Raw genomic sequence first — 20,395 nt, 5'->3', positions numbered from 1 at the left:
AAGTGTTTTGAAAAATGTGGACTTGGGTTATGTCCTCATAAGTCACCCTCTCCTTGTAATACCTGTGTCATACCCATGTCATTATATGACACAAAAACATGCCCACAGACACACACACACACACACGCGCATGCACGCACACACACACACACACACACACTTGTCTTATTAGTGATGTTTAAAGCAAACAGCAGCATTACTATTGCAAATAACAATTTCCAATCATTACTATTATTCAAAACATTTATTTTATAATTTATTATCCTTATATATTATATATTCTAAGCTTTAATTGTTATTTTGTATTATTTATTTATTAATCTTAAACTGTAATATCTGTATTTTTACTATATAATTATTATTATTATTATTATTCATATTTATAGCTATAATATGCATTTTTATAACATGATATTGTCATATATATGTCATATTCTTTAGCTAATATGAACACTATTCATTCGTATTTGTTTTATATTTGTGTTCTTTTTAATTTATTAAGTACTGTTATATATTCTTAACAATTGAACATTTTAGCTATGTTTTATTATTTTATTTATATGCATATATTCTTAGCTAAATGTATTGTTCTAATTTATTTCTTTGTTATTATAGTTTAAAAAAAACTTTTATATGTATTTTTACAATTTATTTATCATTACACGTACTGGTTATATTCTTAATTTATTCATTTGTTACTATATATTCTTAGCTATAATATGTGTTGTTTTCTTCCTTAATAAATAATCCGTATTCTTAACTATAATGTTGTCAGACCCAGTATTGTTTCCTGTGTTTCCTTATTTGGTCATGTTCCTGTCCTCGGTCTGTCTTGATTAGTTTGATTAGTCATCCCATGCACCTGTGTTTCTCCAATCATCCTCTGTATTTAAGTCCTAGTCTGTCTGTGTTCGACAAGCTCCTGTTGTGGTTTATTTTCAGTGTTTTGTTGATTAAGGACAAATCAAATCTTCATCAATTATAATAAAGGAGCTGCATCAGCTTCAGTGGATGCTTTTTTTCTGACCTCTTGTTTTTTTGAGCATAAAATGTCTTTAAAAAAATGCATGGTGTTTTAGGAGCTGTGGTTTTGGCAGTAGCATAATGCATTTATCACTTACAGCAGCTGGTTTGCATGCATTCAATGCACTGTTGATGCACAATAGCGCTGATGCTTGCCAGAAAATGCTGTGTAGTTGGTTTATAAAGGGAGTGTGACAAAACCACATTTCCCATCATTCTCCATGGCAGTATTAGAATAAAATCAATATGCATCACAATGCATGGACTATCATTGTTTGCTTTTTATTTTGTAGCACTGTAGTGCTAAAACCCATCCCGTTAGTGCTCAATATTGTCAACATGTAATTTTATTCAATGCAAAAGCACTTGCACGCATATCGTAATCACAGCTTCCAAACCTGAATCCCAGGAGGAAAAAAACAACACTTTCCCCAAAAAGCTTGTCATTGCGATAAAAGTCAGAAATTTAACCTTTAGGGATTGAATGATTATGCAAAAAACACATTTCGGCTCTAACTACATATATGTATCCTCAGATTGAGAATGAGAAAGCAAGCAAGGGACAGACAGACAGGTGCATGTCTTTTATTAATTGGAAAGAGCGAGCGAGACGAGGAATATGTTGAATCTCAGCCTGCTCTTTCTGGAGTTGACAGAGAGGATTGTGCTGGAGTCAAGAGCATGAAAAGCAAGAGAAAAATGACAGCGTCTGATGATAACCAAAGTGCTGATCTTAGTCATTTCGTTGGCTTCGAGTCAAGTCTTTTGTTGAGGGAAAATTTGACTCCTCAGCTTGTGGAGTGCACTCGTTTTGATCTCGAAATGTCACAATCATTACAAAAGAAGCGAGGTCTGCTCTGGCATTTATTATTTATAATGCAAAAGCTACGCGATAAGAAAAGACCTGACTGAAAACCCCAAACACACTCATGATTATGGCTTTAATGATTTCGAATAACCAAAGTAAACATGAAACTAACTCTGTTGACTGGCACGTTTGAAGAGGTTTAGGGGAAACGAATGCAACGTGTCACCATCACGCGACATTTCCATATTGTGCATATAAGAAAGAGCATATTATTCATATATGAAGCATGTTGATTAGCTTCTTACGGACAGTGTGATCTTTGGTCAACAAAATAGACCAAACTATGAAGTTGAATGGAAACACACAGAGAACGGAAACAGAAAACAGCTTTAAATGTCCATTTCTTGTAAACAGCACAATATATTCTCATTACTGTCGGACAGGAGGTAAAAATAACACAAAAATAGGATTCAGGGAGGATAAAAAGAACATGGCTGTAAACACAAGCACACTTACAGGAACAGATTTCTGACATCATTTAAGTCACCGTCACGTGATTCCAAATCAGCATGGCTTTCTTTCCTCCACCGCTGCTCCGAAATCTCATTTCCACGCCTACATATAAAGCATTCGGTCTATGACACACAACACAATGAATGTGCACATGCAACTGAGGTTTTAGCAGATAATCAGTTGTGTGCAGTTTATGATTCTAGTCGTTTTTTCATTTACCGCTCAAGCTTGCATTGAATTCCGAAGAGCAGCGTGAACCTTCTACTAAATATCTTCCGTTTGAGTTTCAGGTGCAAGCCATGCATGTCTCTGAAATGCTCTGAAACGTGAAGGTTTAACGTGTCGGGACGTAGGTTTATAATAAGAGTGTATTCTTTTGTTCAGTGAGGTGGTGTTTGTGACGAGAGCTCAACATGACGAGTTCAGCTCGAATAAGCCAGCCGTTCGCTGACACAGTAATCATTCTGACATTTAATAACACTTGTGTAACCTCCTTTATTTATTGGCCCTCGCTGAACGAACTCGCCGTCTCTTTTGAGAGTGTGTGTGTGTGTGTGTGTGTGTGTGTGTGTGTGTGTGCTTCATTTACTGTAAAGAAGGAGACGATTGCCATATTTTTGAAGGTTTTCATGAAATGCAAAGTGTCATCTGTTTTGTTAATTAGCTAAGTGCAGGTGTAATTGGACGAGTCACATTTCACAAATTAAAAGAAAATAATAATAAAGCTTTTTTTAAAAATCTATTTATTTTTTTTTATTTTTTTTTATTAAATACTCTTTTTTTCAATTAAATACTCATTGTTTATGTCTTTTTTTGTTGTTGTTATATTCATTATTCTTGATTTTCATTATGGTATACACATTTTTTTTGTATTTTGATGTATTACATACATCTGTGTACATTTTCAATGAATGCAATGTAAAACATTTCATTTATTACTAATATTAATTAAAGACCTAATGCTGTATACATAAAGTTTGCAATTAAATTATTAATAATAATAATAATAATAATAATAATTATTATTATTATTATTATTATTATTAATAACATTATTTTTTCAGTGTAGTAATGAGAATTGTTATAGTGGGAAATGTGATGAAAATATATTTTATACATAAACAAATAAATAGATACACATATATATCAATAAAAGTAATATACATAAATAAATAAATAAATAAATTAATTAATTAATTAACAATACATTTTATTTTATTTTAAAATGAACTGTTGCAATCAGAATTGCAAATATAATTGTGATTTTGGGGTGAAGTAATGACCTGGACGTGTTGTTTTGTGAGGTTCTGTCAATTAAAGCCCTATGGCAGTAATTGGTTTCTGGGGGTCGTTGGGTTGTAGCTTATCAGTGCTTCATAAATTAGACAAATCTTTGCACTAGCTACTTTTTTGTTTTGTTTTGTCCTTGCTCTTTGTTGAACAGAAGAGAGGATGCTGGGAAGGGAGGCACTACACATTCCAAAGTCGTGATGCAATGGAATCCCTGAGCCTGTTAACCCCAAAATATACACACACACAGATACATAAAACATGCATGTGCATGCACATAAATGCAATGCATGAACAGCTATGTTCTCTCTTACAAGCGTCTGCTCCACATGCCTGTTGAGTTCTCCATCTGTGGCTTTTATTAAACAAGTTCCCACCCCAGGACCCTCTCCGACACACTCACACTAACTGCATGAGGCATGTTGACAAGCACACGGTCGTGGAGAGACAACAAGTGTCCTACTGCGATGACAATGACAGCTCACTCACAGCCGCACAAATGATATCCAGACTCGTTCTATACAATTGTGCGTGTTATAGATGTAAAATCCACTGCACTGCTGAGTTAGTGGTCTGTTCATTAGGAACGTTTAACATTATATTAAGTGGTGAATCTCTGCTCTATTCCCTGATTAATGCTCGTCATGTCTTCTGCTATCGGTTCAACTGTAGACAGATGCACAGCGTAGAATCAGATAAATGCATTAGTATATCTGAGAAAATTTACAGTAAGTTCGATATTAAAGACTGAGAATGCAAATGTATTTTTTCTATCTATCTATCTATCTATCTATCTATCTATCTATCTATCTATCTATCTATCTATCTATCTATCTATCTATCTATCTATCTGATTGACAGACACAGAGAGTGTGTGATTGGTCGAGCCGCTCCCCTGTTTTCTTTATGCGTGTTAATGGATATAAAAGTCATTTCTAAGAACATCTGGGTTTTTTTTTTTGTTGTTGTTGTTTTTTTACTTGAATAGTCCAAATAGTGTTCGTGAAGCAGTGCTCAGTTCAGCTTGATGATGTCCCATCTCAAATCTTCCTCATCCATCTCTCCTTCTTTTCCTTCCAGCTCCCATCGGCAGAGGTCGCCTGACATGAGTCTCTCACACACACACACACACACACACACACACACACACACACACACACACACACACACACACACACACAGTCATAAAGCAGGAGATTTCTATATTTTTTTCAAAGTTAGGCTATATACTATTTTGCATTAGAAATTTACCGCGAAAAAACAATGACGACGTTTTAGACGCTACTCTCTATATTTTTTTATTTAACATTTTTACTTATTAAAAACATCAATTTAATAGCATCTTACTGTGTAAGTAGGCTATTTTGTTAAAAAAAAGAAAAAAAGAAAACGTTCTTACGTTGACTTGTACTAAAAACGACATCATTATTAACTGATTTTAGGCTTTTTAGATTATTTTGCGTGTTAATGATCGCACAACATCCACCGCGCGCGCTTTCGCGTGGAACAGAACAAATCCCGTGACGGATGCGAGGAGAGCAAGAATAGAGGCTCAACCCCTTTCTCTTTCAGTCGTTCTGTTGCTTTTTGTTTGGGTTAACAATAGAGAGAGAGAGAGAGAGAGAGAGAGAGAGAGAGAGAGAGAGAGCACAGAAGCGCGAGCTACTCTCCATGTCTTCAGTCTAGCGGAGCGGGCGATGGATGTGAGATTTTACCCTGCACCTCCTTCAAGCGTGGGCTCCTGTACATTACCCACCGACAGCAGCCTCTCCTCTCTGGACTATTACCACTGCAACAAGGTAATTCACCCCACCGTGCGTTGGCTTCTCCTTCTTCTTTACGCGCCGGTTCAGTTTCTCTTTCCCATGTGGGAAATAACCTGCTTCATTCACTTCAGGGCAGTTTCATCTGTTGCAGAATGAACATCGTGTTATTTAGTGTAGGCTGCGTATGGTGAATGTGTGAGTTTTGTGCGCGTGTTGGTGGCTGATGCGAAACCTCGGACGCGCGTGCATCTCCCGGACAAGCTGGAAAACATTCCCAAACTTAGTTCGCTATCTCGGGAATGGTGCACTTGCACTTGCATCACTGGTATATTCGTGCAAAAGCAGGCTCTAAGTGGAAAGCATGAGTAAACTGAAGTCTACTAAAGACTTGTTTCTCGAGGGAAGGTGCAGAGCTCCAGCGACGCTCGATGAACGTGAATTTTAGGAGAATTCGCTTCATAATTGCTTTGCTGATAGCACTACATCCTTCCGTGACGTAGAAGCAATTCCACGTGCAGCGAACAATTAATTAGTTCGTATTTATCACGGGGAAGTCTGCTCATCTTCCTGGCTGGATTTCTGTGCATTTTGATTGGAATGAAACAAGACAACCCGAGACCCAAAACGGTGGTTGGTGCATGTAGCTTTCTCAGGAATATTCATAAAGAACATTAAAACAGAATAATGTGTGCATTGTGTTAAGTTGAATGGTTTGCAAGTCGGGAGATGTATAAGATACAGTACAGTGCTGAATCAAAATATAATGTGGACTCGGCGTCATAGAGGCTGACTAGGATAAGATTTTAATCATTTTCAATCCTCGTTTCTCTATACGTTCACCCAGTTATCTGTGATGACGTGCAGCATTAAAAAAATAATTAAAATCAAATTTGAGCCGGTATTGCTTTTTGGGGTTTTAATGGTAGCCTATTTGCATAATGCAACTCCGTTGTAATTCCTGCTTAATTGTCATCAAAGTTTACTCAGCTTTTGTGATCCCGTAGTAAGCGAAAGGGACGTCGAACTGTCAAATTCGCATTTCGTTTACGTAGAATTCGGAGTCAATTTGGTTCGGAATCGAATCGATGTATTTACGCGCTTTACATTTTCCGTGTTCCGTGTTGAGTTCGGGAAGCTTGATAGATATAGTTAGTTAAACGCCACCAAACCGGATATTGCATATAAATATAGCAGTAGACCTACTTTATTTTCTAATAAACAGACTAAATATGAATTTGCATATTATTATACAAGAACCAATCAGCTGTGAGAATGTACAGATTGTGTATTAGCTACTTCATAATTGTTTTTACTGAACTCATTGTGTTATTTTGATGTATGAATTGCATTGGCTGTATATAATGGTTACCTTCAAGAGAAAATGCATTATTTAATATATTTAATAAAAGCATTGCAGATTCTTTTTTTTTTTTTTTTTTTGTAGATGTATATAAGACAGTCTGTGATAGAGCTTAAAATTCAGTCATCCTGACAGAGAGTAACTCATAATTTGCTGCTGGGTGTTTATAGTAGGGTGTCACAGAGTTAAGCTTGTGGTTCTGAGCATATGGAAAAGATCAGCCATCGAATGGAGAGCAGAGGAATCTAAGCCAACTCCATACGTTGAAAAATGATCCCGTGCAAGTGGACATTATGAAGCAAAATTTTAGGGGGGAAAGCCTGCTCTCCCCACCACAATGGCCCTCTTTATGTGCCTCAGTTTTAATAATGCAATATTCTCCAACATTCTTGAGAGGCCCCAAATGAAGGTCACGTATGGAGGTCTCACATTAATATGTAACGTTTTAGCGTTTGCATGAAGTGGTTTACAGTGGTGCCACATGAACCGGAAATAGTTCTGAAAAACTAGGCCATCCATGATAAGTGATTATCATTTCCTGTCGCTAACACACGAACATGCTACACGCTGCATTCCTGAGCCATGCATGAGCTTTTTCGTCAAATGTAGCAATGTATGGTTAACCAAAACAAGAAACATAGGAGAATCTCATAATTTGAGTTTATGTTTTCACTTTTCAGCAATGGATGTATACGGAAATTACAAATTAATTATTATTTCAGAAGACTTGTTATAGTAAGTGCAATCCCATTTGGAAGAATCTGGATTTAGGTTTAAATTCACTAATACTTGCATCTTTGATCTTTAGGTTAGCAGCATTACTTATTATGACATACGATTAAATGTGTAGTTTTTTTTTTCAGCTTTTTTCTTTTGCACTTCAAGAAAATGAATAGTTTTTTTTTTTTTTTTTATAATGTCCACCATATTGCAATACGAGACGAAATATGCGTTATCGGAGTCACATTTCAATTCGCGAAATGAATCTTGCATTGCTCTGGTGTACACAAGGGGGCGACAGATTTCACTTCAGACATGTGAATATGCTGCTGTTCAGCTAGCTAGCCTTAAACATGTTATAAGCTATTTATCTAACAACACACTAAATTGCACTGCTGAAGATAGAAGAGTGTATTTTCGGAGTATATATTTCGTGCGTAAAATTGCAGTCACATTTCAGCGAAATCAAGCCATTTCTATAGGACTTCACATAATTATTCAAGTTCAATGAAAAACCTGCTCTGTGCAAAAGTGACTTCTGTCTTCAAGATTGACAATAAACAAGTGGCATTTTTTGCTCACGAATTTGCCTTAATTTGACCTCAACTTGAGACCGAAACGCGAACTTTCACATAAATATCTGTTGATTTGTTCATACCATGTTTTTATGGATGCATATAGTTAACTGGCAGTTACACCTCAGAATAGGGAAGCAACTTTACAGCTATAACAACCAGGCAATCGATAATACATTAACCAGTGTCATCATCTGCCCTGAAACAAACCTGCCAGATCCATACTTCCAATACAAACACACACCCCTTCACTGCTGGTGACTTCTATCTTAGTATTATTTACCCAAGCGCCAATTGGTCCAATGGTGCAAAACCTAGTTTTCAGAGTCTGTGCAAGATTTGGGGTCGAACCTTCTTTTCTGGCGTCTTCTTGCTGAAGTTTCAGTTGAGCTGTGACTCATTCTCACTTTGACTATGCTGACTTTCTATCTCTCGTGTTCATGAGTGGGTGTATTGTTTGTTAAGCATACGCTCTGTGAATTCCTCCTCTAAAGGCCATCTCTTCATAAATGCATGTTTCACCCGGAGAATGTTTGTTGAATGCATTATGACTTGAGCATCGCCCGGGGCTCATTGGTTGCGTTTCAAATTGAAGTTGGATAGGTTAAGAGAAGATGGACCACTTCCCCCTCTTCACCGGTGTTACTGTATTAATACAGACAGAGATAGGCAGACCACAGTTAGCCGTGGCTTATATGAGTGTTACAGACAAGCCGACTACTTCTGAGTCTTAGATCATGAAGTAGGCTATATTATAGCACTCACATGTCAAGAGTTTGATTTACAATATATATTGATTTTTGTGTCAAGTCAACATCAAATCCAAATCAACTATATTTGCGATACTTTATGTACTTAATGCATGGATTTATCTAGAATGATTTATCAGTGTGTGTTATGCAAAATAAAGTTTGCCTTCAATATTCTTTCATCAAAATGTAATAATTTCCTCCAATGTTCCCATTCAATTACTAGTCTGAATCTTTTTCATTGAACATCCCGTTGCATTAGAAATATACAAAGAAAATGGGATGCAAATGTCATTTCAAACCAGGTTCGGATGTCCATGTAAGGTTTACCGTTTCTTACAGTGAGTTTCATAAAAGGTTAACTTTCAGTTTTATTGTACATCCAAGTGTCAGCCATGAAAACAAAAGCAGCCAAAAAAGGGGTCCATGTAAGTGGGTGGCAAACCTTGATTCATTTGAAGCCAGTCTGAGGCCTTAACTTATTATTTCGTCTGTTCAAAGAGTTTGTCTCTCTCTGTCTTACTCTTTGAGCTTGTTCTTCGCTGCTTAAACCATCTAAAAATAACTCGCAGGCCTAGCAATTACTGGAAATGGGTGTAGAGTGGTGCATCTACGAATGCAACTGTCTTTAGCTTAAGTAATCCTTTAACCAAAATGCATCAGTGCAGTATATGCAGGGGAAATAAGAGATTTTCCAAGAATAAAATTGTGGCTATTATTTTTGTGCATGCTGTGCAATGCATTGCACATGGAGTCATGTGGTGTATGTGCATATACCGGGACAGGACTGTGTGATTGCATGGGAAAAATCATCAGGTTTGCATCTTTAAACTGATTCTGCATGTGAAACCAACGTGCATTTCAGGATCTCTAAAGTTTAAATGTATATAGATACTGAATCAGATTAGCAGCAGGGGAAATTGAGTGTTTATGCATGTATCTTTACTCTTGAAGCTACATGTTATCTCAAATCATTCAGTCTGGTTCACATTAAAACCAGAGAAAACAACAAGTGAAAACGAGTTTGCATAAAGCAAATGTCGCCGATCATTACCTTTTCCTGTATATGACAGTTCTCCCCTCACACTGTAATGGAGATGTGAGATAAAATGAGTCGTCAGGCCGGCTGAGCTGCGTTCTGAACACGATGAAGTTAATTAGGTGGAAAGAGGCGGTCGAGGCCTAACAGGAGCTGCACCGAGCCGTTCATTTGTACGACAGAGCGATGCGATCCATCTAATAATGCTGCCACAACATCATAAACCTGCCTGTGAGCCATTGTTCATTTCTTATTTTCATCCATCAGGTTTGTTTGTAGCTGATTTGTGTGTGTAATGTCAGCATGTTTATGAATAGCGCAGTATGCATTGGTCCAAAAATCTGTCAGCATGTTGATAATATGAGATAAATAATAAGACATGCTCAGAAATGTTACTGCATGTTCAAAATCCGGCCAGATATTTTGTGACAGCAATGCAAAATAGAATAATTCCTAATCAATGTTAAATCTTCCTTTGCCATGTTTTAGAAGTTGTATTTGCGAGAGTAGATCACACCTGTGTTGTGAAATGTAGAAACCTTCACGTCGAGGCTCTTCACGGCCCCGCTGTGCACCTGTATTGCTGGCATGCGGAGTGAAAATGTCTGTGCACTCTGTGGTGAGCGAGACCTTTCCAAAACTATATTCAATGCTTTGCTTTATGAGTCAGAACCACAAAACGGTGTTACAAAACTCCAATGCCTGTGTGAAATACAGAGATCTAAGAGAGAGACCTATTAAAATGTGCACTTTGTGAATTTTACGTACAGTGGATACCATGAAAATTAGTTCTGTATTGCATTTTAGCAGCTTTTGTATATTTTCTGTCTATGGGTCAAAGACGTTAAGTCAAAATGTACAAAAGTGATTTTAAAAATGTCTACTTTTAAAGTTTTAAAGAAGTTTTTGGAGAATAAAATGGCAAAATTTGGTTGAAATAATGTTACATTGTCATTCAGTGTAACACAATATTTATGCAAAATTATTCTGACATGTACATATTAAAATATCTAAATGAATAATGGAGCATACTGAATTTTATTGTGTTTTAAATTAGTACAAAATTCTTACTGACAAATGGGCAAAACCTAGGATAGTGGCAAATGTTAAAAATGTATGTAAAATTACAACTCATTAGTGTTTGGGGTGAAAGTAATTAGTCTTTTAATATGTCATAAATTGATTTTTGTGTTAAATATGCCTGACAAGATTGTTACACTGAATGACATTTTACTGGGTGTCTTCTGTAAATCAGGGAAAAATGTATGATATTTATTTTTTGCTCAGAAAAACAAAAACAAAATTGCAATTAAATAAAACAGAAAACTTTTCGCTTTTTTTTGGGGGGGGGGGGGGGGGGACTACAACAGTTTAAAGCAGTATTACATTTTTTTTAATGCTTATACACTTTTTCGTCTTTGACCCATATATATATATATATATATATATATATATATATATAATTACATTCCAAATGTAAAAAAAATAATAATTAAAATTTGTATATATATGTAAAATAAAATTTTATATATATGTAAACACCGTTAAAGTGCATTGCATTTCAGCTATTTTGTTTTGTCAGTAAAGTTTGTGTGTGTGTGTGTGTGTGTGTGTGTGTAATTACATTTGAAAATAAATGTTTAATGTGTATACTGTGTATATTGTATATTTTCTACATATTTATTATAAATATATAAAAATACATTTCAGCTCATTATGCTGCTCTCTAGATATTGGTATCATATTGTTTGACGACTCCAAAGTTGCACAGTGATTTCTACATCCTGGGATGTTAATGATCATTACACACTTGTTTTAGCTCAGACTTAAACAGCTGAAGGATTTGGGTGACCACCTACAAAAATGACTTGGCATCTTTCTTCCCTGTATCTTGTATAAAAGTGTCTGCAGCCCAGTCCCAGTCTCAGACAGGGATGCAGTAAATGTAGCTGGCGTTTTGTGAAGCGCTGTCAGTAGCTGTGGGGGTGCAGCGCAGCGGTGCACTAATTGGCCTTGGCAGAGAGAGAGAGAGAGAGAGAGAGAGAGAGAGAGAGAGAGAGACAGAGAGAGAGAGAGAGAGAGAGAGAGAGAGAGAGAGGGGGAGAGCGCTGAATGGCTGCTGGCTGCATGGTGAATAGCAACTGATTCAGTAATGCAGCCAGTAAATAATAACAATGCTGTCCGCGGGGGAAAGAGAGCTGCACAGACTTCTGGGACACTTGCTGATACGGCCAGCATTAAAGAGGCCGAGTTTAATACCTGCTGGATGATGGGAATCTGGAGATGTGTGATCATCCCTTCAGGTGGCGAGGACTTTGTCTCAGGATTTTTCTTCTTCTGCCGTGGTTTGAGAAGTCACAGATGACTTTATTTACTTTCTTAATAAATGTTCCTGATGCTATTGTGGATGATTTATCACTGCGTGTTATTATAAAGGAGAACAACATTCTCCTTCATAATCTTTCATCAAAATGCAATAACTTACAGTACTTTGCCTCTTAAATTACTTTCCGTTTCAGTTGACGTCACGAATCCTTCAACCACTTCTGATACAATACAGCCATTTTTCACCATCCAATCAGTTTCAAGTGGATAAAATTTAGTCTTGTACTCTTTTTTTCCTTTCTTTTTCTCATTGCATGTTCAGTTTCACTCGGAAATGTGTTGAGAATTACATTTTCATGTTGATTTTAAATTAGATTTCAAGTCGTTGGCAGAAAGCTTTAGGTTTGAGACTTGTCAAAGTAAATTAATTGCATGCTTTTTTGGAAATGCACATAAAGACAAAATCAAGTGAGCATTTGCATTCAGCTAAAGAGTTAAAGTGTAGTGAAATAAATCATATAATTAAATGATATGCATGATGCATGAGGGCTAAAATATGTTTTCTCTTATTTAGAACAATGTGCATTGTGAAAACAAACAATTTGTTAACACTAGTTAATTATATTTACTCAACTGACATTGAGTAATACTTAGTCCACGTTTATTTCAACATGTACTGTTTATTTTATTTTTTTATCTGTTAACATTTGTTGATGTACTGTGAATTATTATATACAAATAATAAACAACAAGAGCATTGACAAAGTTTACTAAATGTTTTCAAATATATATTGTTCATTGTTAGTTCATGTTGGCTAATGCATTAACTAATGTAAACAAACAAGATCTTACCGTAAAGTGTTGTGTTAGCAAAAAAATGTAGCATTTGAACTGATTTGAATTCTAATGTTATACATCACAACACAAAAAAATGCATTGCTAAGAACTTCATCTGGACAACTTTAAAGATGATTTTCTAAATATTTAGATTTTTTTGCACCCTCAGATTCCAGATTTTCAAATAGTTGCATCTCGTACAAATATTGTCAGATCCTAACAAACCATACAATTCCAACAATTAACAAGTAAAACCGCATGCAATTAAAATTGGCGTGAAAATAAAATGGTATATAATATTTTTTACTTGGGCATTCCAAAGAGAGGGCATGCAACAAAAAATGTAATGTTCAAAAATGTTTGTTTTGTTTACAACTTCAAAAAACTACATTGTAGCCTATATTGTAGAGTAGTAATACACATCCTAATTAAACTCAATTAATCTGCATTAGAATTTACAGCACTGGGGTGTTGCAATATGACCTCAAAATGAACTGATGAAAACACTGAAAAACCTAACTGGAAAAAAGGCGAAGACATTAATTCATATCCCCCCCGTGGGGCTTCAGGGCACTTTGATCAGAAGCTGTCAGTGCTTGATGTGGGGCCTGTGTTTCCTATCCGTCAGCGCGTTACAGAACGGCGGTACGCTGCGGCACACGGGTTCGGACCCCCCTTCAGGATGTGGTGGGCTCACAGTAGTTGCACCCCTAAATGCATGTACACAAATAGCACCGGGGGGTGCATGCATGGTTTTTCAGGTGGTCCATAATGCATGGAAATCCGATCGGGGAAAAAATGGACTGGAGGTTTTTCTTGGATGCATTATTTCTCAGACGACCATAATTGTCAGTCAGCGGTTTGGAGACCCAAAAATGAGTCCCGGCACCAGATGTTGGCGCACTCTGATCGTCACTTTGAAAGACAGAAGTTTATTGTTCTAGTGCACTCGGCGTAGGGAATTGTTGACGGATGGTTTTTAGAACACAGGAGAAGAAGAGCGTAGCTGTTTAACTTTTATCTAAAATTCATATTTTAAACTTCAAATTAAAAATGCTATTTTGATGCATTGCCATGTGTGCGTCTAAATGCATTGAATTAAAACATTTACCGTTCATTTCCCAGCAGGCTGAGCGATTGTTTCATGTCTCGTCATAAAATGGCTGCTTGTGTAAGTTTGAAATAGGAAATATCTTTGTGGCAGCTGAACCTAAACCAAACAGGATGGCATCGCAGAGTTCGCACAGTTTCTTTGTCACCCACGTGTGTGTGGTTTTCAGTTTGTCTCTTGTTGGTCAGGAAGTGTTTTAACCCCTGATGTACATGTGAGCACAGACGATTTCATGAGGTACAAAATATAACATCTGAGGATTTAGTTGAATGATTTCAGGGCCTGAATGATACAATTATTATATCTCAGATGTATATATTTTGTTGGATGCATACAGTTCACTTCCTGCATGAACCCCATCCGGATGTTATTGACATCAGACACCAGAGAGATCAGTCCGACTGTGTTTTCTTTACGTCAGCAAACGTGACTTTTATTGAAAGATCATGTGCACTATCAAAGGATTTCTAATTTAGGATTAGATGGAAATGCACCATATATATTGATTTGATCCTTTAATTGCATGGTGAAAAATGTCTGTAAATCACTGAAGTCATTTCGAAGACTTTGGAATAACGTGCACTGATAAATCATTCAGATTTACACCAGGAACTCATTTTAGGAAAGTAAGATGAGTGTATTTTCACTTCAGCCCATAAAAAGCCTATTTATAACACAGAGACTTCCGGTCCTTGATTCTGATTGGTTGAGCCACGTTTGAAGCTGTTGAAAATCACTCGAACTTTGTTTACGTTTGTGTGTTGCTGAGCAACCACTTTGTTCCAACCACTAAGGAACTAGATTGTTTGGTGGAAGGATACTGTTTTTATTAATATCGTTACATTTTAATTGCTTTGTTTTATTTTGTGAAACCCTGCTACATTTATGGAATAACCATTTTATTAGAGCAAAAAGCCCCTTTTGCCCCTCCGCTTCGCGTCATACCCAACAATGCCCCTTAGCTGTTAGAAATTCACTGTAAACCACAGCTTCTTGGGGCTAATTGCTTTATTTCGTTCTGGAGCTCGAGCATTTCTCAATAACTAACTAGTGTTGTTTCTTTGAAGGTGTTCTGTCGTCCTACTGTGGGGGATTTTAAAGGAAGTGTTACATAAATACAATGAAAGCACTCTGAAAGATTATTTTTAGCGGACTCTGCTTCATTGTGGACCTGTCACCTCACTCATCTGTGGCTTTCTACACAGACCCACAAAAAAGTTTTAGTGAAAGCATTTGAGCTCATCTTACTGAAAGCACTTTGACCGACTTGTAAGGCTCTACTGGAAATGAGTTATGAAAGCACCACGAGCTTCTAAATCTGTAGGATTATTGCAGCAGTGATAATGAGGGTCCAATAAATGTTAAATGTGGTGGGTTATAACAAAAAAAAATAATAATGGGAAATCTTCGAGAGCATTTATTGTGAAGTAATTATCGAGTCAAAATGGACTCGGAAAGTCATTCACAACTCATTTTAAAGGGCTCATGAAATCTAATTTCCCTTGATCTTTTGACGTATAACAGATCAGTGTGCTATAAAAACATCCTGTAAATTTTAGATCTTTCTCTTTTATAGATTTGATTGAAACCAAGCTCAGAAAACAACTTGTTTTGGAATGTGCCATTTTATGATGTACTAGTGTGGCTAAGCCCTGCCTCTAAAAGAGAAGATTACCTCTGCCTCTTAAGCTCCACCCACCAATTCTACATCACTGCCTCTTTAGCCCCACCCACGGACTATGTCACTGCCTCTTTAGCTCCACCGATTGATTCTACGTCACTGCCTCTTTAGCTCCACCCACTGATTCTACCTAACTGCCTCTTTAGCTCCACCCACTGATTCTACGTCACTGCCTCTTTAGCCCCACCCACTGAATATGTCACTGCCTCTTAAGCTCCACCCACCAATTCTACATCACTGCCTCTTTAGCTCCACCGATTGATTCTACGTCACTGACTCTTTAGCTCCACCCACTGATTCTACCTAACTGCCTCTTTAGCTCCACCCACTGATTCTACGTCACTGCCTCTTTAGCCCCACCCACTGAATATGTCACTGCCTCTTTAGCCCCACCCACTGAATCTGTCACTGCCTCTTTAGCTCCACCCACTGACTCTACCTAACTGCCTCTTTAGCTCCACCCACTGATTCTAGGTAACTGCCTCTTTAGCGCCACCCACTGATTCTACCTAACTGCCTCTTTAGCTCCACCCACTGATTCTACCTAACTGCCTCTTTAGCTCCACCCACTGATTCTACCTAACTGCCGCTTTAGCTCCACCCACTGATTCTACGTCACTGCCTCTTTAGCCCCATCCACTGAATCTGTCACTGCCTCTTTAGCTCCACCCTCTGATTCTACATAACTGCCTCTTTATCCCCTTTGTAGTGTTTCTTTAGCTTCTTTGTAGTTTCTGAATCAATCTGCAGAGAGGCTCAAAAACAGGATAGAAAATAGCGTATCACTTCTAAATTGTGATGCGTATCATTATAAATAAACTTCAGAGAATATTATAAAATAATTTTAAAATGCAGTCCGTGACCCCTTCAATACCATAACGCAGCTAACAGGGAACGTTCCCATAACATTGTTAGGTCAAAATATTCTTAAAATAACAGGGTTCTCAGAATTTCCTTATGATGTATTTTGTATGTTCTCTGAACTATGTATCTATTAAAATATTGTTTAATAAGATTCTTCAGTAACAACAATAGAATGTTGACAAAATGGAATGTTTCTCTATATGGGTGTTTGGAATATCGAGAGAACATTCAAATGTAACATCTTCAGAATGATAGAATGGAATGTTCCTCTCTCTCTCTCTCTCTCTCTCTCTCTTAGCTGGGAATGTTTTTGCATTTCTAAATGAAGAAAAAATGCTGGTTATGAATGAGATTTAATGAATCAGGAATTGACAAGTGTGCATTCTGATCAAAATCGACTTGAGTATTAGTTTGCTAAAGCTTTATTTAAAATCACACCGTGCAGCCGAAAAGAAAACTTTTGATGAAAATGTAGGTGAAACGTGGAATAATGTGCAGTGATGAATGGTTCACAATAAATGGGACACGTATATGAGGTTAATAGTGAATTGATGTTGATTTTACGGGGATTGTGGGAGTGAAACAGCCTCTCATCAGAGGGCAGAGGCGCGGGGGGGAGGGCTACAAAAACACATTTCGTGGAAGTTTTATGAGCTGTAGACGCAGGAAACTTTGACAAGGCCTGGAAGTTGCCGATATTCTTTGGGATTATCTGCTGGTTTGACAGCGCACCTGAACCAGCTGAAGCCGAGTTATGGAGTAGAGCTGGAGAGAAGCTAAAGCTAATCGCTAACAGAGAAAATACCACAGAACATGCTAAATAAACTCGGCTGTGATCAACTAGCATTTCCCTGTGGATTTGAGGCAGATATTCACCCATTAGTGTTTTTGTAAGTGTCTCCCCATATTACTTTCAGCCTCATGGCTCTGTGTTTCTGAATCCGTCCAATCACATGCCCAACTCATAATCATCACAAAATGAAAAGGAAAAATAAGAGAATATTTTTGCAATGAAGGCTATTTTGTACTTCTCCTTACACACATTTGTACATTAGATTTTCATTACAGCAATATAAATATATATAGTATTACATATTTTAAGATACACACACACACTTTTATAATATTTATATATATATATATATATATATATATATATATATATATATATATATATATATATATATATAAATTAAATATTACAAATTAAAGTCAAATATAATTATATATTTTAGTGTGTGTATGTGTGTATATAAAAATATAAATTTTATATTCTATATTCTATAATGTGTTTATTTATTTATTGTATAATATTAAATTTATTTAAATATATATTATTTATTTATACAATATTATGTAATATAATATTATTTATTTATATTATTTTCATTTAATTGTATTTAATTATATAAGTAATAATATTAATAGGAAATATAATATGCAATATTATGCAATATATATATATATATATATATATATATATATATATATATATATATATGCATAATATTTTATTTTAAAGAAATTACATAAATTTTTAATATCATAATATTTCCCTGATTTAAACGAACACAATGAAAGTAAGGTAATCAAAGTTTATATTTATATATGATATACTGTGATGAATACTAATTGTCTTTAAAAAAATTATTATTATTATTTAATTGTTATTGATGAATTTGCTGTGAAATATGAACGGGACAGGAGCAGTGTAAGGTTTCTGCTCCACACACATTAAACTGAGGGCCGTGAGATAAATAAATACAGTGGATGTGCAGGAATGCAGCAGCTGTATGGAGACAGAGACTGGACAAACACAAGCAAACAGACTTGACCCTGAGAGAACGGACACCTACAGGACACTTCGCCCTGTAATCCGCTCAGATGTGTGCCACTGTCCCAAAACAGAAACACACCACTTGCATGTGTCTCTCAGAAGTGTGAAGGTTTCCAGTGAAATTAACAGGAAGACGAGATCTGCTTCGGTCTCGACCTGTGACCGTGGTCTCTACATTAACACAGATCTACACGCTTCTGTTCAGCATCACCCCTGCTAAAGATTGCATCTCCTCATCATTTCATATTTCTAAACCAGTGTTGAATGCCTTTTTTAGATATTTTGAAGGGAATTTTTTTTTTTTTTTCGTATAGTTTTTGAACGAGTAAATGATGTCATAATCTTAATTTTTGACTAAAGAAATTATGTTTATATATAAAAAAAATATTAATATATATATATATATATATATATATATATATATATATATATATATATATATATATATATATATATAAAAGTAATGATGATATATACATATATATTATATATATACTGCATTATTCGAATTTTTACTTCTGGATTGAGTTGCAAAAAGGTGGAAATAGTTCAGAAATTTTGGAGACTTTCCATGATTTATTTTATTTATTTATTTATTTTTTATTTATTTTTTTGAATATTCCAAGGATTTTTGGAAAGTGTCCGGAAAAAAAAAAAAATCCTGAAAATGCCTGTAGTTATTAAATATATGTTTCTGGTTTTATTTTGCAAGTGCGAAATCTCTCAAACCACTTTTCTGCTCTCATCAATTCATGCTAAACTCCCTGTTTCACTCTGAAATGCATTAAATTGTGGTATTACGATCGGAACAGTGTTTAAAAGTGTCAAAATCTCACTTTTAAATCAACGTGTCATTTCTTTGCAATTAGTAGCAATTCCTGAATGACAAACCGTTTCGAACAGCAGTTTTTGTTCAGTGTGCAACTGAAGTCATCTGTGATTATCTTGTAGTTATTTTAGGAGAAATGTCTGATCTGATCTCTGACGGAGCATGCATTGGTCCTGCGGGACGTGTGCGAGTGTGTGAAGCGACGAGGAATGTTTTGTGTTGTTGTAGAGGAGATAATGTACCATCCCAGAGCAAACAGTGAGTTCTCCTTCCAGCTCCTAATCTTTGACACAAAGACACAGGAATCTGGCCGTGTCTCTCTCTCCGAGTCTGTGTCTGCGTGACGGACCGGAAGAGAGAGTGGGTTGCAGTTGGTAATCACATAAACCATAAAGAAAGCATGGCAGAGGAACTGACAGCTGTCTTTATCAAGCCCTAAGCATGCTGGGAAAGCAATTAGGTGTCGTTTCACTCATTCTGTGGAAGCATTTAGGAAAGACCTGAGCCAGAGACGCATCTTTGGAAACGCAGACATTATGGATTATAAAGATTTAATAAGGGGATAAATTGAATTAGGGACATAAATATGTTTGTTTGTGAGCTCACAGCAGTGTTTCGTTGCTCAGCGCTCGCTCTTTCACAACATTTCAGGAATTTCTCCTTGAATTACAGATTTTTAAAAAAGTACGATTATAGAGATTATTGATACGTGATTGCAGATGTGATTTTGGCAAATCTGAGCACTGTTTGAGACATCGCTGAGGACATGGAGACATTTCTGACTTGGAGGAACTGTTGAGTTTGTCTTAAATGTTTGATTGACATGTTGAATTTGTGCAAGATTGTTTCGAGATCTGAGATCTGATAAAATAAAGTCGTCTTTGTTTGCTCGCCATGCAATCTCATTTCTATTGAGATGTTAAAGATATTGCTTTGTGGACTTTCATGTACTTGACTCCTATTTCTGAAATTAAAGAAGCAATAAAAACAGATAAATGTTGTGCATGAAGGGTGCAGATCTTTGTGAATTAGATGAGAAATATTGAAGTTCCTGATGTGTTTGATTGC

The 20,395-nt window shown here is 36.2% G+C and overlaps 1 protein-coding gene across 5 annotated transcripts in view; it reads left to right on the top strand.

Moving 5' to 3' along the window:
• Positions 1-5,220: 5,220 nt before the first annotated feature.
• Positions 5,221-20,395, top strand: part of tox2 (TOX high mobility group box family member 2) — a 116,690-nt gene continuing 101,515 nt past the window's right edge. For 2 of the 5 annotated variants that reach the window (XM_026212953.1, XM_026212955.1), the window contains exon 1: positions 5,224-5,433. In XM_026212953.1, the coding sequence (XP_026068738.1) occupies positions 5,332-5,433 (102 nt within the window). In that variant the 5' untranslated portion in view covers positions 5,224-5,331. Of the gene's footprint in view, positions 5,434-20,395 lie in introns of all 5 variants that reach the window. The other 3 variants (XM_026212951.1, XM_026212952.1, XM_026212954.1) reach the window with 3 other exon arrangements.

Source organism: Carassius auratus, chromosome 31 (assembly GCF_003368295.1).
Source record: "Carassius auratus strain Wakin chromosome 31, ASM336829v1, whole genome shotgun sequence".
Lineage (NCBI taxonomy): Eukaryota > Metazoa > Chordata > Actinopteri > Cypriniformes > Cyprinidae > Carassius > Carassius auratus.
The sequence above is the reverse complement of the archived record's forward strand: the minus strand, read 5'-3'. Positions and strand labels throughout refer to the sequence as shown.